The sequence below is a fragment of the Mastacembelus armatus genome, chromosome 2, assembly GCF_900324485.2.
Source record: "Mastacembelus armatus chromosome 2, fMasArm1.2, whole genome shotgun sequence".
Lineage (NCBI taxonomy): Eukaryota > Metazoa > Chordata > Actinopteri > Synbranchiformes > Mastacembelidae > Mastacembelus > Mastacembelus armatus.
Genome location: NC_046634.1, coordinates 3564834 through 3589816, shown reverse-complemented (window position 1 = coordinate 3589816; position 24983 = coordinate 3564834). Strand labels below are relative to the sequence as shown.

Below are 24983 nucleotides of genomic sequence, written 5' to 3'. Positions count from 1 at the left end.
TCAGCAGTAATGAGCACGTTGTACCAGACTGTTTCGGTGAAGAGGGAGCTGAGCTGAAGGCAATGCTTTCAATCTGTCAGTTAATCTATGTTCCAACACTGACCTATGGTCATGAGCTTTGGGTAGTGACCGGAAGAATGAGATTGCAAATACAGTGCAAGCAACTAAAATTAGTTTCCCATGTAGGGTGGCTCGGCCCCGGGGCAGAACCAGAACACACTGGACGGACTATATCTCAGCTAGTCTGGAAATGGCTCAGGATTCCCCAGAAAGTGCCGGAATACACCGACAGGGAGAGGAATGTCTGGACCACTTTGCTTAACCTGCTGCTTCTGTGATCCGATTCCAAACAAGCAGCAGAAAATGGACAACAGACTCACTAAACATTAGTATTAGTCTGTTTAACCTGTATGCAAAATTGAAATGTAAAAACAAGTTGTTTTTACACAGAGTTACATGCTCTATTGAACTATTCCCTGCTGATCTGGATGCACTAGCACTGAATGCCTGCTATGTGCCTAGAAACCTCACAGTAATGACATGACTCCAACACACTCTGCAGTCACCATAGCACACCGCTATGAAGTCAGCCCACTAATGAGTCATTACATTAGCAGGAAACACACATTTTTAAATGAAGCCTATTGGATGAGGTTCACAGTCGGTCATTCAGCTGGTGTATGTGGTTTGGATGAGAATCCACAAGCAGAAGATGAGTTTGTTTTTTCCTTTCCTGTGTGTTTGTGCCTTTCAGCCCTGCCTCTTCATGCGCATTAATACATAACATGGTCTATCAAAGACAGAGGCAATTAAATTAACACTTCATTAGTCCCTGAATGACTCACCAACAACAGATATATAAAATATAAACTGCAAGTCAAAGTACAGCCTTGTTCCTGATATACTAAAATAGTTCTGATTTAATATGAGTGGTTTGGTTCTGTGGTATTACAACTGATGATGAGAATTGTCCAAATGTACATGGACAAACACATAACCAAAATTAAACCCAGAAAGGGAAGATGCGTGAAAAATGACTCAAAAAAGTCCATCTTTGCACCTGGAATGGATGGAGCATCACATTAAATGTCAGCTTGAACTCCAAATTGCCTCAGCAGTCAAACTGTACAGGAGTCAGATTTTGAAACTGAGCTCTCATTCTGAAGGGACAAAGAACTTCTAATTGTCCACCTATGTAGCAGTCCCAATGCTTCATTTCCTATAGGAGCAGGGTGAGTCTATATCACTAAAATCAAGTCCACCTTTCTACCACAGCCATCATAAAAGTTTAATCTCTCCCTGTCTCTGCGCCCTCTCCCCTGCTGTTTATTCTTTTGCCTCCATCCCTTGCACCTCTTCTCTCCTCTCTCTTCTTTTCCTCACCTGTCATCGTTTTTCTGTCTGTCTTCCATTTGTTTTACCCCTCGCATTTTTTGCTTTTCTCTCTTTCAAGATGGATTAGGCGTTTTTCCTGCTGTAAAGAGCAGACAGCCAGAGGCGTCCCAGCCTTGGATCAAACAGTTACTGGCACTCTTCCTCCAAGCATTACGTAGATGTAGGAAGGAGAAGGTGGTGGGGATTTAGTGCATCAGGAAACCTCAGATAATGTCACAGAAAAGCTTTAAATATTTCTCTCAAACTTTGGACTTGCTGTATTTCATATTTCTCATGAACTTCTAGTCTGGCTCTTTGTCCTTCAGGTCCAGGTGGTGGTCGTACGGTGTTGATGGACGGAGGTGGTGACAGCTCCCCTTTGACAATGACAGATGAACGAGGAGGCAGATAATAGCTGTTGTCAATAACTTTTTTTTTTTTTATCCCTTCCATCTGTTGTTTTATTGCCAACTGATTTCTTCCTTGCACTAACTGTCTGCTCATCTCTATCTTTATAGCTTCACTCCTCTTCCTCCGCTGTTCTCCCTTATTTCTTAATCTACATATTTTCCTTCCACTTTCAGTCCATCTTTTCCTCTCAGACAGAGAGCTGATGAAGGTGAGTTGATATGGACATTAAACTGAGTGAGATAATAATATTACCAGCCATTACTCCACGAAGCTCCCTCCATTGTGTTGAAATTCATTGTGATAGCATAACACTGACCTCAGGTTAACTCTTCTGAAAAGGTCGGAGCTGCTAGATCAAATTTGGGACCTGACATTTTTATCACTCTTATTCAGAGGGTCTGTCTCAAAGTAGCAGTCAGTTTTCATTCTGCTGTGTGCAAATTAATTAAGGAATAGATTAATTAGACTATATAATATAAAATAATATTATAATATTATTATTATATAATTAGACTATACAATACACACACACACCTTATTTCCACTGCTCTTTGCTGTCTGGGTTTTGTTGCTCTACCTTCTGCTTTAATATTATTCTCCACAGGTGCTCTACTGGAATCAAGTCAGAAGACAAACAGTATTTGTCCAGGTCAGGGTCTTCACTTTTGTCTTCTTCAGAAACTTGTGTCATTGATTTTTGTTTTTGGGATCTCTGTCATGTTGAAAATTTGACAACTGTGAATAGTATTCAGGATGTCAGCCCTGCTCGGGCCACTCCTAACATGCTGGACTCCATCTGATATAAATTTATTTTGGTTTCATCTGATCAAAGAATGTGCTGCCAAGATTCTTTTCACATTTGAAACTTAATCTTGCAGTCAGTGCCATTTTGAGAGTAATGGGGCTCTTGATGCTGTCCATCAAAGTTGACTTCATGAAATGTTCTTCACACTGAAACACCAATTTCCACAGATAATCCTCGTGCCAAGTCAGAACTAGTTCCCCTCGTAATCATGTGTTGCTGCCTCCAAAAAACCTGCTGTCAGTTTGTGGAGCCACTGAGAAATAAATCACACTGTTCATTATCCAATTTTTCATTAAAAAGTAGAATCCAAAAAGTGTTGCTCTTAATCATCTTAACCATGCTTGTGAGCCTTTGTGGCTGCTGGTTAGTACCTCAATTTATTTAGCAGAACTACAGGGAAAGAGGGAGTTCCAAATCCCCCCCAATGTTTTTTTACTGCTTGTAGAGATGTGAAAATGAAAAGTGTCTTCACGGTAATACCAATACCCAACCCTTCATTACCTAATGTATTCTCAAAGATCTCCAAATCTCTGCAGAATTTATTGGATTAATTCTGCTCTTGGGGCAGCTGCTGTACAGTGCTGAATTAAGACAAATCAGAGGACACTCTAGTGCAGGGATCATCTCCTCAGTCCTGCTGGGAGTTTTACAAGCCCACTTGGTAATCTTGATAAAGTGGCATGCTGGCAGGATGGGAGTGTTGATGCTTAGAAGGAGTACACATTCATTCTGTAACTGGGTTAGATACTTATATTATGGAGCCAAATATGCGGTGTACAAAACTCTTCAGTCATTTAGATGAATAATATGCAATAATATAGTCTATTTTAATATTATTATTTAGTGTGGGCACTGCCTCAATAACAAAGCCATTTTGGATTGTAAATATTTTGGATTGTAAATATGGATAAATATGAAAAAGTAGCTCTAAAGATCAAGTGAGTGTGAAAGCTGAGCACACGCAGTGCATGCAGGGCAAAAGCTCTGGAAAGCTCAGGAAATAAATCATGGCATCTTACTATCACTACAGCATTAAGCCTGGTGGAGACAGCTACACCACACAGCATGAACACAGTGACAGGAGTTAACATCAATCCACTACCACGGTTCCCATGATGACTGACGGGCAGGTCAAATCCAAATGTGTTATCACAGATGCAGCAATGGCAGGTTACTATGATCATCTATGATCATATCATCTATGATCATCTATAATCATCTATGATCATGATGTGTAAAGCTAATTATTTTGGTTTTCTAATTAAAAACAATCTGATACTTTACATACCTGCAAGCCTCTAAGGTAGTTAGTGGCTATATGTGTGTGTGTGTGTGTGTGTGTGTGTGTGTGTGTGTGTGTGCGCGCGCGCGCGTGTGTGTCTAACCTGCTGGGAGAAGCGCTGTTGGGTCTGGATCTGGTAGTGCTCCTCCGTCGTCACCCGGGTGATGCTGGCTGCGGTTGCCCGCGGCAGTGTCTCCACCTCCTTGATGGCTTCCATGGAAACTCTTTGGGGAAGCACCTGGAAGAGTGACGTCACGTACATGATGACACTCTTCTTGTCAGGGTGAGGCACTGCCACATCTGTATAACAGAAAGTTGGAGAAGTACGAATATTTTATGAGATACACAACTGCTGAGACTCAGGACTACTTGAATAAGGGTCAGCTACTAGTGTCTTATACAGAGACACAAGCATGGTTTTCTTTTCAATACAGTTACTCAACCTATATATTTGTTATAGAGCAATACCATGAAAGTTACTCTGTGCCTTTGTGACACATAAATGGCACTACATATATTTAGAACAGACAAAAACATCAACACAGAATAAACAACATGCAACAAGAGCAAACACATATCCAGCATTTTAAATTATACAAAATTGTACCACTTCACAATAATTGTATGATTCTTAAGTGGAAATGAAAGGTATTTGGTGTTATGTGTATTTGAAACAAACACATTAGACAGACTACAGACAACACAGACCCTAAAGCACAACCTCCACACCTGTGATCACAGCCACAGACCAGTGAATAATACAGGACATCACATGATGAGGCTTCAGATGTGCCATGAGAAAGTAAGAAATCTAACTTTTGGGAAGACTGCAGTTCTAGATCTAAGGATAAGTAGCTACTGGATTGAATATTATAGCAACAGGATTTAAATGAGACAAGAGATGTGATGTAGTTTGGGTTTTATAAATAAATATAACATGGTGATTTGTCTTAATGATGAGAAAAGAATTTATCATTAGAAATGAAGGATACTGCACTGTGATAAATAGGCTTCACCTGCTGGAGTAATGTTGGAGCACCGTGACAGAATACCTCCATAATTAAGTGCAAACATAAAAGATGACTTTTGAGATCCAACCTTTTCGATCCATCCACCTAAATTAAACTAGGTGGACAGAAGCAGCCTGTGGTGTACGGGCTGCCTGGATCAGAGGTTGTCAGCGGTCGTGGCAGTGAATTTGTGCCCTGCTGCCACTGATTCAAAATGCCAGACAGCATCTGCGGGGGCAACCGCTCACTGTCAACCTCTCTAATGTGTATACTTGCTGGTCTTTTCCTTTTGTGATGCAGAATTGAATATCTTTGGGTTTAGGACTGTTGATTGTGCAAAACAACCCATGCAAGGAATGTATTAACTTAGTTTTAGAAAATAAAGACGCATTTCTCACAGTTTTCTGATATTTTATAGACTAAACTAATAATCACTGTAAAAGGATCTACAGATTTATCTATCATGAAAATAACTGTTCGTTGCCGCCTTAAAAAACTAATAGCTCTCAGCTCAGGTGGGGGTAACAGTATGTGATGGCCACTTACAAGCCATCTTAGAGGCTGCTAGTTGATGCATTAAACTGTCTTTCAACTGCAAATCATTTTTTTGTGGTGACTGTTTAAGCTGCTTTTGATTTCCCATATTATCATTGTCAGCCTCCCTGTCCTGAACCTGACAGCTAAATTACATCTGAGGAAGCTCCAACAGGTGGAGGAGACATATAACACAGCAGTGCTTTCAGGAAGGATGGCCAAGAGCCTGTTGCCTGGCCAGTCAGCCCAGGGCAAAACTAATAGAGACAGATCACAGTGGGGCCAAGACACAGAAGATGAATGGACACCATAAGAGACTGAGACACAGTTAGAAAGAAAATAGGGAGAAGGGTTGAGTGGAGGGAGAGGAGTCAAAGAGCAAAAGGGGAGGGGAAAAAGACAGGAGACAGAAATAGAGAGTAAATGCACTGATGGTTGTGGATATGTTAGAGTAAAATATGTGTAGTTAGCTCATGACTTCATTAACAGCAGAAAGGAGGACAAGAGGAGAGGACATCAAGTGAAGACCAAAGTAAGAGAAATGAGAAATATTTACTGTATGTGCTCATGTGAGTAGGTCTATCCATGCTGTGGATAGCAAGACAGATAGATAAAGCTAGAGGAAGTTCATATTTTGATGTATTAGCATTGCAGTGAAATCTGAGATTATTATTGTTTGACTGGAGAAGACAAACAGCTCCATAAATAATATTTTCCATCTGCACCTCTTCCTTACTCGTGTAGTCCACTCTACTTTTTTTCTGTCCCACAATGTCCATTTCAGTGATTTCACCACAGCTCCTGCTACATGTGTGTGCATGCTTATTCATCTCTGCCAGTGTGTGTGTTGGTTTGTGTGCAGACATGTTAAAGTGTGCATAGTGTCTATATTTACAGATATATATGTGTCTGTGTTTGCACTTTTGTGTTGCAGGTTGCTTCAAGGATATCTGTAAGTCTCTCTGTCTGTGTGCCTTGCAGTGATTACATCTCTATCTATAAAAATACACTGTGGAAATATCATTAGTCTGGATTGAAATAGCTTTTCAGATTATTCCCTAGAAGACATTTGGTTTCAATAGCAGTATTTAGCTTATGGCTGAGATATCCTATTCTTGCACAAACAAACTTTATTGTTTATTCGTTCTCCAAGCTGCTGCACCAATGTTAGTTCAGGTGAAACCTTTCTAAGCGTGAGAATCATGTCTAAACAAATATTCCTCGGTTTGCTTGTGTGTTCAAGGCTACGTGAAGAACATGGCTTCCAAAAGATAAAACTGAAGACCTGAGCTGTAACGCAGTAGCTGTCAGCTATGATTTCAGGAAAAACAAAGCAAAGACAAGAGAGGAGCAAAAAAGGAATTGGAGAGAAACCGTGGTGAGAGGAAAAGACAAAGACAGGATAAATAATGGGAAGAGGTATAGAAAAAATAAATTGAAAAGGAGTTCTACTGAAATGAAGACAATGATTATATAAAACAATATTCAGGGTTACAATGAAGTGAATGTGCTGGATGTGTAGTTCACTGAATATCTCCTTTCTATATCCTTGTGTTGAACACATCTGGGCAGATGTTTCATTTAATATCTTAGAAGAGTCACTCAGTTTAATTCAATCACCTGCACTTTGAAACCTGCTCATGCATTCTTTATTTTAACAGCCCTCCTACTTCTCTTAAATAACTTTTGTTCAGCTGCAGATGCAAGACCCTTCAATCTACACTTGTTTCAGCCACTGTGGGACGAGTTGAGACTTTAGCCCTGTGTGAAAAAGCAGCTGCCTCATTTCTTCAGATGAATGGGTGGGTAAATGGTGGCAGTCAGCGGGTCCTTACCTTTTTCTTGGCACCCACCCTGTCCAGTTTGATTGTATTTAGTTTGTTGAGTGAAGTTTTTCTTTTCATTTATACTTAATTTATGCAAATATGCAGTGTGCCTATGGTTACAAACACCACCACCATTCATCAAAGAGAGCTGGCCACAGAAAACAGTGCTGCAAAAAACATTTGTCCCAGATCAGCTTTACTTCATTTATATATATCTATAGTCTATAAACTGATCTTTGGTCAGTAGGAACCTTCGCAATGATAAATGCCACAGTTGTCAACAAATACATGTCAGGAGGCAGGTCTGTTAAAACAAAAGACACATTTCAGGTAAGTGATGAATATTTTGCCTACAGTTGTCTCTGTGACAGAATCACACATTGTGCTCAGTTGGGTCTATTAAGGGGCATTATTGGAAGGCATGAAATATGATGGGAGCTGCAACTCTCCGCAAATATTCTTCTCTCAAATTATCAGCCTGTGTGTGTGTGTGTGTGTGTGTGTGTGTGAAGCTTTGTTCCCTGCTTGTGTTCGTGGGTTAGTTACCCTCAGGGTCCAACAGTCTCTCTATCCCCAGGTGTTGTTCTGCCTTATTAAAGGCGTGTTCCAGTCTGTCGATCGCCGACGTCTTCTTCTCCACTGAGCTCCAATCAAAAAGCTCAGGTCTGTGGAAGCAAAAGAAAAATCAACAGGGATCATGTGTTTACTGCCCCTATATTTTAATTTATATGAATATAGAAAAATATCTTAAGAATTTACTAGATCACGTCCCTAGCTGATCATTTTCTCTGGCGCTGTATTGCAACTCTTTATCATATGTTGTGCAAGAGGAGAGAAAAAACATTGTCTGAAGTAAAAAGGGCTGACACTGTAACAATGAAAAGTTTTGTTATATAGCCTACAAATTAATTTTCTTAAAAATGAAACACTGTTATTAACTCATTTCAGCTGATGCAGTCATGTTTATTCTTGGAGCTACTTTACTGTAAGTCAGCATACATGTATTCATCTACTGTGGAGTGATACCAAGCTGTACATACTACACTTTCCAGTCAGCTCTCCCACTATCAGTAAACAATGTTGTTGGCATAGCGCACTAGAGCAAACAATTCCTTTGAAGTAAGTTTGTCACTTTACTCAGACCCAACCTCAACCCCAGTCCAGGACGTGCTTGTTTTTTTTTAATTTCATAGCTAACATAGCTGCTACTTTTCTATGTAGACTAAGTACTACTGGAAGCTAATTATAAAAGCTTTCATCGTCCTCTTTGTCCCACCTCAACTGATGTTGGTACCTGTGTCATTCTTTCTGTGGGCCTCCTGCGACCATGCAATAGTTAGCAGGCTTACAGCCACATGGCACTGTCAGACATGTCTGTCTTTTCCCATTCTCCCTTTCTCTTTTTTTTGTTTTTGTTGTGGCACAAAGCAATAATGGGCTTATTTTACACCACCAACTATATCCATTTAATACAATGGAATACAAGTCCATACTTTGCAGTATTAGCAGTATTTGCAGACTAATACTGTCTTCCTCTGTAGCTATTTTGACATTGCCGTCTGTCCTCTCGGTCTATTGCTTTATTTTTTTTTCCCCTCTCAGCTAAGACACACACACGTCATTCTACTGTACCTGTGGCTGTGGATGAGGGCATTGAAGGCCAATCCATCATTCCAGCTACTGGAGAAGTTAACCACATTGACCTAAGGACAGAGATAATGGATATTAAAGGGCTAACCTGTGACTGCAGTATGACACTTTACTGAGACACTGTCTCCCCAATACTGGGTACCAATTTAATAATATTTTCACCCTCACATTGATAGTCTGGGCTTTATAACTGTGGCTGTAAACGTGTTTCCATTGTAATACAAATCTGCAATGAGCTCAGAAAACCAATGAGTCAACTGACTCTTGGCTAAACCTTGACTCCCCTGGGCCAGTGAACCAGAGGATTATAGTACAGTATTGTAAATGTGAAGAAACTGTGCATGGAATCTAACAAAATAGGTTAGCTTATACAGTAATATGCTCTTTAGATTTGAAAGGAACTGCAGGTTACTGCTGTAGGTAGGAAGTCAGTATCTGCTAATGTTTGCAGCTTTCACTAGAGCAGAAAAATACTCAATAAAAACCACTGTGGCTCCAGCATTTTTGGTTTTAGAAAGATGATAAAAAAAAATAGACCCTACCGTCTGAACTTTCTACTTACAAAGCTTTTCAATCTTATTCACTATCTGAATCTTATACTCAAATAATGAAAGCAATTCAGAATGAGAGTAGTTGGATAAAGCTAACAAAGACTATACATTTAAGATGTGCAATGGGAACATTTAAGGTGATCTGACCTGAAGCTAATAAATAATAATATTCATATTTTATGCAAATGCTCTTGGTTTAGTTTAGAGGCTTCAATACAGCTGAGAACAATCCAAACTAAATGGAATAAAAAGAAATTAAGAAAAAAATAGATGTCACTGGGACTGTGAGACTGTAATCTCACAGGAAAAGAAATACACACAGAATACTCCAAAGAGATCAACCTAACAACTAAAATTTTAAGTTCGTTGGACTTTTTTCACCCTGAAAACAGATTTTAGGACTTAAGCTCAAGTCTCCTGTCTTACTTCCATACTTGAGTTATAAAATTATAATCATCCAGTGGCACTAATACCAGATCTGGATTGCTTCCAAAACCTAATCCATTATTCTTTGGCCCGAAGCCTATCTGTCCGCCAAATTACATGAAAATCTGTTCATGACAGGTTTGAGATACCCAGACAGACAGATGGACAGATAACTAGAAAAAGAAAAGCATAAGCTTCTTGGCAGAGGCGAGAACATTTTCTGCCACTACAGATTTCCTTAATAGTCCTTGTGTCAGTGAGTAGTAGACTTGTAGCTATTGCTCTAAAATGGAGACATAGTTACTTCACATTTACACGGTCGGTGTTTAACACAACTCTTTTAGCTAGGACACTTTGACAGGGCATCCAGGATGTCAGCATGTGGACTGGGGATAAAACTGAGTAAGAAGAAAGGATCATACAGTACCTGAGGGTACTGGCGTGTATTCTGACGAACCCAACTCAGCAGAATCTTCTCACTGTTGGTCTGCTGTAGGTCTGCCATCACATCTTTCATCACATCCTTTACCTGCACGCACACACACACACACACACACACACACACACACACACACAAGTTTGAAAACCACTGTAGTAACATTTTCAGAGGATTTAGTTTTAAATTATTTAATGTCTGTCACCCAGCAGAAGCTCAGATCAGTGTAAATTAATGGAAATATATTGATAATGTCAAGGACATAGCTGAGTGGGAGGTGGCTGCACTTCTTATCCATATTTGAAGCAAATAGAATTCTTCTGTTTGCCACTCAACATTTCTTAGTCATACAACACATAGAAGCATTTGATTTTTATTCAAATGAAAAGGGATAGGTAGCAAAATATTTAACAAGATAATCCTCTTTTAACTCAATATCCACCTAGAGAAAACACACCTGCACAGTTAGCAGCTACTATCAAACACACTCACAGGCACTTTTTTCTACACACAGTCCCTTGATTGACAGAAAACACTACTAAAATTCATGCTAATATGATGCCTGGTGATGTAACATTATCATAAAGAGGCAATTTTAAAAATCTGCTGCTTCCTAGCAAAACTTAGACATGGCCTGTCAATGGATATTTGCATATTCTGCTGCATGGTAGCACACAGTCAGTAGAAGTCAACAGGACGCAGTTAAAGCACTTGTGTACACACAATAGTTGCATCCTCACAGGCTGCATTTCTGGCACTTGTGAGTGACAGTTTTGGAGCGCTTGTTCACGGTTTAGGATGGGGAGAGAAATGTTATATTTTTCCCTGCCCAGCTCTGCTTTACTTATGCATATCTTACCCTCACCTTCAGTCAAGTGTGCACACACACTCACATGGATATACACACAAAAAAAGGTAGTTTGTGCTTTCACTCCTGCCTTTCTCCTCCTCACTCAGTCTTATAACACTCAACTCTCCTCCTCTGCCTCACTCTCCTAGCTTTCTGCACTCTGACACACACACACACACACACACACACACACACACACACACACACACTCATACAGTGAGGCAGTACGATGAGTGCTGAGCTGGGGCTGAACAAAGTTGAGTGCTAAACTACAGCTAACAAAGCAGCTCTGCACACACATCTTTGCAGAGAGATATAAAGTAATGGAGTAAGACACACAAGGAAAGAGTCATTCACACTATTACAAACTACACAATACACATATCACACACTAATCCTATTAATAGAATTTGGTGTAATTTGGTGTTGAAGTGAACTCCCAGCAAGGAAGATCTCTTACAAACACACACACACACACACATACACACAGGTTTGTATGGGCCTGCTGGGTAAAAAAAAAGGGGCTCATTTGGGAGTAGGTCACTGAATGCATTTCCACTTTAATTGGAGGGGTGCTTTGACAAAGACTGCTACATACACTGACACACACTCACACATAAACTCACACACACACTTACACACTGAGTTATGCACGCACACACAGAAGCACTCACAGACTGCCATACGTGCCCACACACAAGCAAACGATAACCCCCAGGGCACAGCAGCCTTTGACAGGTATATACGCAGACTGCATATGCAAATACACACTTATATGCAAATAAATATGCACTCCAACACACACACACACACACACACACACACACACTCCATTATAGAATTGTGTTTTGCTATTAATCGCATCATTAAGTCTATGCCAAAACTAGTGTGATTGAGACATTAACCTCTATTCAACTTAATGAGGAATGAAATACAATTAAAATGTATTGTAATTTAAGCTATTAAAACTACTGACTGACTTTACATGAAGTTGGTTTTAAACACTAGGTTCATCATAAAACAGATTTTGAACTTTAAATACAGCTTAAGGGAAGAAGTAGCCAACAGTGAAGGCATAATGTTGCTTTATGAATTAGCAGAAAGATGAAAGGCAGTGAAAACACACCACAAGGGAATGAGACATTATCAGAAACATCAGAGGAAACTTGAAGGGCTTGCACATAGATTTGCACATAGATTAATTTGGCTGTGGTGGATATAGTTTTCTCCAAAATTATGACAATGGATAGCTGTCCTGTGCCACCTTAATTAAAGAATCACATGGGAATCTATGTTATGCACTCTGTATGGTGTTAATGGAAGGCAAAACTTTGGGTTACATCCTGTCCTTATACTGGAGTTATCCAGAGAGCAGAGGGTCCCCACAGTATCAATGCTGTGTTTGACACTATTCACTCAGAAGGTGAGGGGGCATATTTGGAGCCACATGACTTGCCACAAAATCTGGACCAACTGAGGATTTGCAGTGTCCTTAATAATTATGTTTCTCTATTAGCACCTTTAAAATATGGCTCTGTTCTTGGTCACATCCTGTTCTGTGGGCATGCTACAGCTTGTCCACATAACTCGTTTTTTCACATCTGTTCTGTCCTCACAGATGTGTCACCACACAGACAAGCTAAAATTAGTATGCTGTGCTCCATGTCGGGTGGGATTTTATTGAAGCTGTAAATTGTAAAACAGCAAACACAAAACAAGAATAAAATGAAGGTTGCACAATATCAATAAAACGAGTGCTGCAGCATTATAACTATTTTAACATCATAGCTAGTTAACCTGAGTGTATTTTCATTACATTTAACACGAACTATCAATAACGTACATGGATTAATTTAGGCATCAGCATAAGGTGGGAAAGACTTGTTTGATTAGTTTAGCATCTAGAACAACTTGCCTTCTCATTGTCATGCTCATGGCATATAGCTGTAGCTTTTGTAATATACATGATACAATTCATAAAAATGGATTTTTTAAGAAAAAATTTCATATACCTCTAGTTCAGGCCTGAAAACTAGGTGGAAAAAGATGATGTTACTTTTGTTGCTCCCTAAATCTTATAAAGCCTCCTGCAAAACTACCTTAGATCCATTTGTTTTCTTTGACTTTCTCTTGATTTTATTCCTTTTATTTTGTAAGCTGCACCTTTAATTCTGCTCATTCACATATATTGTCTCCTTTCTCATGAAGCTCCATTTTCTTCTTTGCATTTTCCTGTAGAGCAACTGCTGTTTCAATCCTGTACTGTATGTGTTATTTTATTAAGCAGGTATACATTTGTTGAACATACAAAGTAATGCTATTTTACTTTGACACGTAAGTGTTACTGCTCTCTCTGATTATTGTGGCTTGTAATTCTAAGGAATGTTACAGATGTGAATGTAAATTTCCCTTTTGGGGTTTAAGTTGTTTCTTATCTTTTCTTATCTTAGCTATAATGCAGAAAGTATTTTACATTGAAAAATATCACTGGACATCAGGAAAGACTCAGATGAACACAGAAGCGTAACGTGCACCGCTGTGTTTGTAAATTCTATTGCAGCTATAAGTGGACACTTACATTGAGTTGTATGTCAGTAATTTATGTCACAGTTGATCCAATTTATGTGTCATAGTGAAAGAGCAATTTCAACTGCTGGTAATTGCTGCTTCCTGGGGGGAATCTCTTTATATGTATATATGATCATCTTCCAGCATGAGTGCCATTATTTTACACACTGTAGTTTGTTTATCTTCACTATAAAACCTGGTGTATAAATTGGCTCGACTGAATGCAGTCTATTTACACAGTAAACTGGATATACATACAATTTGGTTCATGGACACTGCACGACTCTAGTTTCTGTTTCAGGATGGTTTTGTTTGACTGCAAATGGATGGGAACTGGATGAGTAAATATCAAGGTCAAGGTGAATAAAAGACCATTGAGTTTATACAGGAACAGTTTCATGAAATGCAGAAACAATTTGCTACAACTGCAAAAAAAAAAAAAGTTATAAAAATATAAAAACTCTTATTGCCTGCAAAACTGCTGCGCAGAGTAGCATGATGACACAGTCACCCACACTTACAAAGACATAAAAATGCACACACACACACCTGCCAGTGGAGAATGATGCTCCAGATGAGCCCAAGAATCAGTTTGTGATTGCCATCAACAATGTCTGCTGCTCCGATATTCACCAATTCAACCTGCAGGAAAGACGCGCAGGCAGCCAAAATTCATTACAAAGTTTATTTAACCAAATCCAAGCACCTCTTCTTACTAACTAACCCTCACCCTTTTTTGGTCTGTGACCCCTCAATACAGAGACAGTAACACAAAAGAGGGGGATAAAAAATAAGGGAAAAAAAGTGAAACGAAAGAGTGAAGACAGACAGAAACCTGAAAGTTTAATTTAAGCACCGTTTGCTGAGTCTAACCACTGATTTGTTTAATGTATATTAATGCAGTCAAACCCGTATTATATTAAACTTTCATGCATAATCACACAAGGATAAAGGGAAATGAGGGAAATGTGTGTGTGTCGGTGTGTGTGCATACTCACATTGTTTTTCTGCAAGATCTGCAGAGCACGGTTGACATTGTTGAGCGAGTGAACACGAGTGAATCCTCTCTCCAACCTCACCTAAACCCACACACACGGACACACACAAACCAGACAGGAGAGATTATTGAGGCATAAACAGACCTTGCCCAGGGGCATCCGTGAGCGCTACAAACTGCCACATTACAATAAAAGTGTGGTTGTGTGTGTGCATGCCATTACAATAAGGTGATAACATCAAACAAAGGACAAAGATGGTAATAAGATAGAAGCAGGGAGATACAGATGGGGCAGAGTTGCTGGAAAGATGAAGAGAAGAAAAGAGGCAGACACAGAGCAGATAGAAAGAATAAGAGAGAGAGAGGAAGTGGGGGTCAGTAAAAAAAGAGAGCTGGATGGGAAAGAAGAGACACATCTGGAGTAGAAGTCTGGTTAAGACTGTGGGATGTCCTGGTTTTTGTGTTTGATCTGAAGTTTTTAATGTTGGCACTTACCACTTTTCATTTCTTCAAATGAGGATTAAGGTTAGAAATATGATGAGTTCTAGGTTAAGCTGAGGGTAATGATGCATGTATGGGACAGAAGGCAGCAATATGAAAGCTCTGAACAGTTCCAGCTTACCAGCATCAGTCAGGAGGGCAAACTGCAGATGACACAAGTATCACCACTAAGGAACAATCAGTTGGTCTGCTGTGTTTAACACATACTCACGACCCCTTTGACAAGTATTAACTGCATTCTGTTCACTTCTAGCAATATCATCAATCTTATTCCAAACATGTTTAACACATTAATTACACTTAAGTGTTTCCATTACTGTAAGCAACCCTTTTTAACTGTCTATGTCAGGCAGTTAGCCATTCTTTTTTTCTTTCATGTTGATATAAACTGATGGAACATTCACATTGTAAAAATTGTAATTTCATTTTTTTGATGTCAATTTATTGTAGCTGCTCTACAATCTTGCCACATACTGTGTCTGCAGAAATACCCCCTAGGACAAACTTACCCCTGACTGGAAATCGCTGATACTGTGATAACTGGTATTGTGAAGCAAATATGAGCAAGAATGTGCAGAGGCATCATATTGGCTAGTTTCAAAAAAAATATTTAAACTAACTAACTAACTAATATTTAAATCAACATTATAAACTAAATATACTGTTTAAAGGTTCGAGACTATCAGTAGATCAAGCTTCAGTCTCTAACTTTCTTTTCCTTTATAGCTGGATCTGCCACAACATTTTGCACAAGGTTCATTATGATAATTTTTTTGTTCATGTAAATTTTTTTGTTTCATTTTTACTTGGTGATTTATCTGCTTATATCAGTCTGTGAGTTTGCAATGACTTGACTTTGCACCCGACTGTGAAATGGACAAACTGATGTATAGCTTGTGCTGCAACAAAGAAAATTGCTCAGAGAAATTTTTTCACATTAATTTTACATCTCAATATACACTTGTCAAACATGCAGTTTTCCATATGACTCATGGAGCTGAGCCTTTGTTATTTTTCCTTCCTGAAAACAAAGCACTGCTGAATTTATTTTACAAGCTGTAGTTTTTTTTCTTCAAGCCAGTTTTGCTTGTCTACTTATGCCTGGGTTCTGTATTTCTGTATTCCCTGTATATATTTGAAATAATAAATATATTATATGAAATAGTAAGACATGATGTAGGTGCCTGCATATTAGAAAAACATCTTTGTGCAAAGTACCATATTTGAGCCAACTACCAGCGAAGAAGCTCATGTACAAAAAAGTAGCACGCCGGGAACATTGTGGCACAGTCAAAAACATTGCAGGGCATCAAATTAATTTGGCGATGTTGGTTTCCAAGGCTCAAAAGTTGTTATAGTGTCAAGGTACAAAAAACAGGAAAGATTATCACTGTGTGGTATTGGTCTACTATAGTATTTTTATAAGACACTTCTGTTGGCACAAGTTAAGATGCCATCCATCTGCACTGGATCATCATCTTCACACTATCCTCTTCTGATGACAGACAGCAATACTGATTTAAAAATCTGGCATAAGTCTGGCAGCTTGTATATTTCCATGTATGTATGTGTGTGTGTGTGTGTGTGTGTGTGTGTGTGTGTGTGTGTGTGTTTATGCGTGTATTTATACCAGCTCATGTCCCGTCAGCCCCTCCAGCAGCTCCAGCAGGCGTCGTCCATCACACAGATCTGAGAACAGATCCTCCACGGGCGGTTTCCCTGTCTAAAACACAGACAAACACACAGTTATCAATGCTTTAACTAAATCTAATTTATTAAAATGACAATGTACATCGTGTTTATTCTAAATTATTCCATTTTTATTTTTAAAATGAGATTGATTTCTGTAGTCTCTGGAAGACAATAGATGCATGTCTGCAAAAGCAGAACCATCAGCTATAAAACAGACTTTTCTATGTTGGGAGCAACAGCTGCGGGAGCTGGTATAAGTCAATGTACTTGTTCCATGAAAAGGTCAAAGAGGCCAATCCTCATACTAGACACTGGACTACTCTCCATTGGCCAAAACAACATCAGAGTAGTTTAGAGTAGAGAAAGACATCTCTTGAGTAATCACAAACCAGGCCTGCAGTAAATGTGAAAATAGCAGTTAATACCCAAGAGTTTGTTCTTTATCATTGCTAACAAGTCGAGGATTACAAGCAAGCCATTGCTTCACACTGGAAAATGCTGCAGGCTGTCTACAATACAAGTGTCTTTTCCACAGCAGCCAGAGTGAAGGGAAAAGAAGCATTTGAGGAATCACATCAGTACATTAAAAACATATGATATAGTCCTGAAACCATTAAACTAAACCAAAAAAATGTACAACTTTACAACCACTATGACTGTTTAGCTTATTTCACCATCATTTCCATGTCACACTGCAGTGATGAACAAGACTCGAAGAAGGTGCTGGACCCAATCGCAGTAAAGGAGACACAACGAAAAGATAAGTTTGCTTGAAGTTTTACTGATGAACACAAACATAAATGGCGGAAAACTCGGAGCATCAGGGGCTGACAAGTGAAAGAGCAGATCTGACAATGGCTGAATCCTGTGGCTGACTTGACTTAATTGATTACCTGAATGGAAAACAGGTGAGTATGGGCAGAACCAGAGACAAGTGCGGGGGAACAAAGACATGGGCTAAACTAATCAGCCTGACTGAACCCAGGTGAATTTGGGACATTTAGAAAACATTGTGTAGCTATGGACCAAACAGAGGCTACACCAGAAATGTTAACAAAATAAAAGTCTTAACTTAAAAACTCTGACAATCTATTTTTAGCTATCTCAACATTTTATCTATTATTTTAGCTAATTCAACTCTTTAACAACTACTTTTGCTAACAATGTCAAACATTTAAAATATCTGTCTACAAACTTTATACAGAGGAACCACCAGGGGTCCAGGTAGCATTACTCCTGACTGTCAATTACTGCCCTAGATGCACAATGTTCACATTAATTGTTTGTGCTTAACTTTCGTTGTTCCATTATTTCTATTATTCTTTCCATTTATGTTCTTTGCCTCAGTAGTCTCTGCATAACGACAGCTTGACTTATCTAGAAGTTAAGTCATGGCAACTGGACTTTAGTAGTTTTTAGGTCGAAACGTTTCACAACTCATCCGAGTAGCTTCATCAGTCTAAGAGAACGCTGGTATGGAAACTCTTAATTTATCCTTTAGGTTGGTTTCACTCCACCTCTAGTCCCATGGGCTCATTAGGTGAGCTATGTAAATGAGGTGAGAGATAGTTGGTCTCACTTCACACCTTGCCTGAAAAGGCTCGTTAGCTGAACAAAAGAAGTGAGCTCAGGTGAGGGTCATTAGGATCTAATGCTGGACTCATGTGACCCCTCTGATTCATCAAGAGTGTGTCCTCCCTGGAAGACATTTGATGCGTTTCTTGTCTTCTAATGAGTGTCCTGTGTCTTTTAGATGGAGATGCACAGCTGACTGTGGTCCTGAGGAGCTGCTCCTCCTGAGCTGGGCCATCCTCCTACATTGCTCCTGTTTTGGTGTCCGGTCTTTAGAGTGAACCAGTCTCTTTCTGTGTGTTGGTGGGTTTAAAGTGATCTGATGTTTCCCAACAATCAGTTTCAGCCTCTCTGAAACACCTGCTACATAGGGAATGACCAGGTTTTTCCTCTGTGGATCTTGAGGCTCAGTCATGTCTCTTGTTTTTCTGCCTGATGTAGATGTTGCCTTGTTGAAAGCCCACTTAGGGCAGCCACAGGTTTTGAGGGCTGCCTTCAAGTCTGTGACCTCCTTTCTCTTGGCCTCCATGGAGGTAAGGATGTTGTTTGCCTTGTGGCGTAAAGTCCTGATGACTCCTACTTTGTGTTGCAGTGGGTGACGGGAATCAAAAAGAAGGTGTTGGTCTGTGGGTGTGGGTTTCCTGTATACTTCTATCTCTAGGTTACCATCAGACCCGATTACGACCTCACAGCCCAAGAAGGCTAGCCTGTTCTCTTTGGTGTCCTCTCTGGTGAATTTGATGTTTGTGTCTACTGCATTGATGTGATCTGTGATGTGATGTCCTGTGATGTCCTGGACGACTGAGAATCTCCACAGACATACAGCTTGACTTGAATTTGAGCAGTTACTTTGGATAACTTGCACGTAGTTTATTAGGGGTGTCATAATATATTTAAGATTGGCTAATCTGGACTAATTTTCAGCAACACTTGTTTTCAGACGGTGAACGGAATGCAATTATTTGAAAATTGAGAAAAAGCCTACTGAAGTAAGAAATTATGAGACAATGTTAAAGGAATTGGTAAAGGCAGGAGAAGGGCAAGAAATGTAGACTAAGTGTAAGCAAAGAAAAGTCTTCTTTTATATATACAGTATCTCACAGAAGTGAGTACACCCCTCACATTTTTGTAAATAGTTTATCATATCTTTCCATGTGACAACACTGAAGAAATGACACTTTGCTACAATGTAAAGTAGTGAGTGTACAGCTTGTATAACAGTATAAATTTGCTGACCCCTCAAAATAACACAACACACAGCCATTAATGTCTAAACCTCTGGCAACAAAAGTGAGTACACCCCTAAGTGAAAATGTCCAAATTTGGCCCAAAGTGTCAATATTTTGTGACCACCATTATTTTCCAGCACTGCCATAACCCTCTTGGGCATGGAGTTCACCAGAGCTTCACAGGTTGCCAATCCTCTTCCACTCCTCCATGATGACATCACAGGGCTGGTGGATGTTAGAGACCTTGTGCTCCTCCGCCTTCCGTTTGAGGATGCACCACAGATGCTCAATAGGGTTTAGGTCTGGAGACATGCTTGGCCAGTCCATCACCTTTACCCTCAGCTTCTTTAGCAAGGCAGTGGTCATCTTGGAGGTGTGTTTGGGGTCGTTATCATGCTGGAATACTGCCCTGTGGCCCAGTCTCTGAAGGGAGGGGATCATGCTCTGCTTCAGTGTGTCACAGTACATGTTGGCATTCATGGTTCCCTCAATGAACTGTAGCTCCCAGCAGCACTCATGAAGCCCCAGACCATGATACTCCCACCACCATGCTTGACTGTAGGCAAGATACACTTGTCTTTGTACTCCTCACCTGGTTGCCGCCAGACACACTTGACACCATCTGAACCAAATACGTTTATCTTGGTCTCATCAGACCACAGGACACGGTTCCAGTAATCCATGTCCTTAGTCTGCTTGTCTTCAGCAAACTGTTTGCAGGCTTTCTTGTGCATCATCTTTAGAAGAGGCTTCCTTCTGGGACGACAGCCATGCAGACCAATTTGATGCAGTGTGCGGCGTATGGTCTGAGCACTGACAGGCTGACTCCCCACCCCTTGAACCTCTGCAGCAATGCTGGCAGCACTCATACGTCTATTTCCCAAAGACAACCTCTGGATATTACTCTGAGCACGTGCACTCAACTTCTTTGGTCGACCATGGCGAGGCCTGTGGAGTGGAACCTGTCCTGTTAAACCGCTGTATGGGCTTGGCCACCGTGCTGCAGCTCAGTTTCTGGGTCTTGGCAATCTTCTTATAGCCTCGGCCATCTTTATGTAGAACAATTCTTTTTTTCAGATCCTCAGAGTTCTTTGCCATGAGGTGCCATGTTGAACTTCCAGTGACCAGTATGAGAGACTGAGAACAATAACACCAAATTTAACACATCTGCTCCCCATTCACACCTGAGACCTTGTAACACTAACGAGTCACATGACACCGGGCAGGGAAAATGGCTAATTGGGCCCAATTTGGACATTTGCACTTAGGGGTGTACTCACTTTTGTTGCCAGAGGTTTAGACATTAATGGCTGTGTGTTGAGTTATTTTGAGAGGACAGCAAATTCATACTGTTATACAAGCTGCACACTCACTACTTTACATTGTAGCAAAGTGTCATTTCTTCAGTGTTGTCACATGAAAACATGTAATAAACTATTTACAAAAATGTGAGGGGTGTACTCACTTCTGTGAGATACTGTACCACACCAACAGCATCATGTACAACAGACATCATTAAACTTTCCTGCAGCAGACATCTGATTTCTTGTGCCAATCACACATTCCAGTAATAGCTAAAATGAATTAGCACCAGCAGTGAGGCAAAAACAAAAAATTAATTTAAAACTAGAAATGACCAAGAAATGTGTAGGCGAAAACACACAATATCAAAGGAAAAGTGAAAAGAATCCAATTTTATTTCTGATAAATAAATGTTAATTTCTTGTTCATTTTCAGAGCAACAACCTTGTCTCATTTTCTCATGATTTTCATTCCTCTCATGTTCTCTCTCTGTATTTTATACTCATTGTCTCTGACACACACTCATTCTCTCAGATTTCATTCTCCTAATTTCTTATTTTCCCTTATATCTCTCTGCCCTCAACCCACGTCTCTCCACATTGTCCTGAGACTCACCATTATTGAGTCATTCTCCACATCATCATGTGTGTGTGCGTGTGCGCTTTATTTGAATGTCTTGTGAACAGTTTGTGGGTGTACGTAATAAATGAAGAAACCACAGATAAACAAAATAAGGAAAAAGAAAAAAATAACACTTACAAAAAGGCAAAAATGAGGCGCATGCACAATTGTTGTACAGAAAGAGAGACTGAGTAAACACACACATGCTTTTGTTTTTCTTCCTGCCCACTCACAGCCAATAAAAATTTCTCTCTTGTCCAGGTAATAATGGCCTCCTTCACATTTCCAGTACCCTCAAACAAGGGAAACAGTTCTTCAGGTGTTCTCAGGGATGAAATGATGTTCCTATAATTGCAGCTCTGAGAAGACCCCCTTGAACCTTAGAAACAGGCCTGTACTTATAACTGAAGAATCATCCAAAGTGTACAAACACAAGGTGGTAATCACGCACCTACTCAGGGACTCCATCTGGGGCAGACAGTTTATGGATTTTACAGCATTTTCTAATCGTTCTGCTGTTTTTGTTATTTCAGCTTTGCAGTTTCAAGACTCTGAAGTGTGATTAAACAAGATGAGCTGCAGGGGGTAGGGGGCAGCTGCACCCAGTGGCCCTGACCTTTGACCACTCAGTAACAAGTTGGCATGAAAAGAGTTTTCCTTCAGGCATCAGTGAACTCACACCACTCTGGCCCAAGATGCTTATTTGTGATTGACCAACACGAAGACCACTGTTTGTGGGGGTGATTTCCAATTGGAATGGTATGTGGCCAGAGCAAGCAGCTGTTAGCGCAGCACAAAGACTGCAAACGGCTAGTGAAACCAGCAAAGACTGGACAAACCACAAGTGAGAGATTTTTTACTCTTTGAGGGTGGACGTGAGTGAGCTTTGTATAATGGAGCTAAGTTACTGGGCCTAGTCAAAAAACAATCTGGCACCATCTGTATAACAGCAAACTATTTTTATACTTCGGTGTCTATACAGATTAAACCATATATATGGTAATTCGGTGAGGACGGGGCTTTCTATGACACACCCAAATCCAGATAATGTGTTTTTGGGGTAACGTGAAGGGCAGCCTGTTCTCTACATTTGCTCACAAATAAGTGTAAAATCACAGGCTGCCTCTTAGGCATGTTCAGTCCTCATTTGTTTTAGTACTTACGTATCTTTTCATCTTCCTCTAACACAAATTAGGATTTGCAGCTGCACACAAACACACACCGATACTAATCTACTGATAGATAAACAGTCTCTACAGTATTGGAGAGACACATACACACTCATAGAAATTATGCGGAACACAGGCATTTTCCTTTTTAGAAATGAGTGGTGATGACCTCTACCTGCATGGGGCTAGAACACCACTGACTCTGATTTCTTATATTTGTGTGTAAATCAATCACTGTTTTTTGGAATTACTGTAGATTAGCTTTGGAGAGAACATTAAATCAATGACATGCAGCCTGTGTGAATACCTTTTTACCCTCATTTCTCCTACATGTGTATCTTAGCAGGTGCCTGTCACAGTCTATTTATCCCAGTGTTCCTGTAGGCGAGGATACACTGTACTTGACTATCAAAGCTAGATTACAGCTTAGGTCATGTAAAGTATAGCTGCTTTTTGTGGTATCCTGACAATCATCACCCACACTGCAGCAGCCTGAGTCAACTCAGCAGCCACCAACTATTGCTTACATTACATCCAAGTTCCTGCTTTACTTAGAAATAGGTTTGCATGTTTAATAATATATAATAATGGGGTTGAGGTCAGAGTCTAAAACCCTGTCACAAATTCAAAGAATTCATTTGAAACATGACACACATGCTGCCACCACCACCACTGGATGGTGATAGAAGTTGAAAACTATAGAAGATGAACCTCAGCTCCTCCATGTTTCAGCTTATTGTGTGTTTGAATTATGACTTAGAGGAAGTGTTGTATTATTTGTGAAACATTGTTTGAACTGTGATGACATTCCTATAAAAACTCTGTTTACTGTTTGTTCAGTGCACTGTTCTTTTCCTGTCCCTTATGTCCGACACAAACCCACCATCGGCTATGAAAACAAATCAAAGGGGATGTTTTAAGGTGTCATCTTCCGTAATTGAATTTTTTTAATGGGTCCTCTTGGGTGATGCAACTTTAAATCACAAAGAGCACAGATGAGTCAAAGATGGGCCATAAACGGCACAATCTAATGTGAGGACAGTGTGAGACATGTGAGACAGTTAAAGAAAGACAACCTTGCATTTTAGTGATTGGGTAAACACTCGACTGAAAAGGATCTGCCTACCGACCACTTGACTTCATTCTGGAAGTGTCTGGATTTCACTGAGGTAACAGTGACATGTTTTGCTTGTCTTGGCAAGTGAGTGGCTGCTTTGAGTCATAGAAATAATCATTTGTCTGACTGAACTGTTAACTGAAAAATTACAGAATTATGGACACTGCAGAGTTTTACTCCTTAGTGCCACAGACAATTTCCTAGCTGGAGACCAACTGTATGTTTATGTATCCATGACTGAATTAATAGAAGATTTAATTAAATTGTCACAAGCTAATTGACACAACAGCCAACCTGAGCCAAGGCAGTATTCCTGAACAGGAGAACTAGTTGCTCTCTGGGGAAAAATTTAATTAAGATGCATGTGTATGCTACTGTCTGTCTCTCATTTATATACTGGATGATGGATGATGCCCATGTTAAACACTGTCACTTCCAAACTTTACTTTCATGTAAGACAGAAGCCCAGTTTTCAGTCTCCTCTAAAGCCTTTGTTTCAAATATTTTTCTTCTAATTTGACAAACTGATCTCAGCTTGTCATAGGAGTCCATAAAACAGACCTCTGCCATTAAACATCTGACTGATGACTTCATTTATAATATTTGTTTAAAATTAGATTTTGTTATAACAATGTCTGACTTAAAATTACTCAAATTAAACTCCAACTTCCAATGTGGGAGAAGAGACTGGAGCTAAACTAATGTATGGATATGTGAGTTCAGATGGTTTTCTTCACCTGTAACCCACTTTTTCTCTACATAGGAGCATAAGACAAGCAGGCACATTGTAAATGGGCCAGAAGGCACTTACATTTTGCACAATTGATCTTAATAGAATAGCTTGGAAAAAAACAACAAAAAGCAGCTTGAAGTTTCTTTACAAGCTGAGATGAGCTCCAGAGGTGATCGGCAGTTCAGAATGCTATCAGCAATTTCACACACAAGAAGCTGTGAAATTTATCTATTTAATTCATATCTCTGAGCATTTTAGAGTCTCTCTGTGAGCTACAAGTGTGCAGTAATTAGTAACGCTGACAGAAACACAAACAGAGAAAAACAC

General features: G+C 39.8%; 1 protein-coding gene across 5 annotated transcripts in view; it reads right to left on the bottom strand.

The window, feature by feature from the left end:
* dmd (dystrophin) overlaps positions 1-24983 on the bottom strand; it is a 216353-nt gene that overhangs the window by 119460 nt on the left and 71910 nt on the right. For all 5 annotated transcript variants that reach the window (XM_026301384.2, XM_026301380.2, XM_026301383.2 and 2 more), the window contains exons 3-9: positions 16852-16944; positions 14722-14802; positions 14273-14365; positions 10297-10398; positions 8875-8945; positions 7789-7907; positions 3976-4172 (exon numbers count right to left, since the gene is read on the bottom strand). In XM_026301384.2, coding sequence (XP_026157169.1) covers positions 3976-4172; positions 7789-7907; positions 8875-8945; positions 10297-10398; positions 14273-14365; positions 14722-14802; positions 16852-16944 — 756 coding nt within the window. The remainder of the gene's footprint in view (positions 1-3975; positions 4173-7788; positions 7908-8874; positions 8946-10296; positions 10399-14272; positions 14366-14721; positions 14803-16851; positions 16945-24983) is intronic.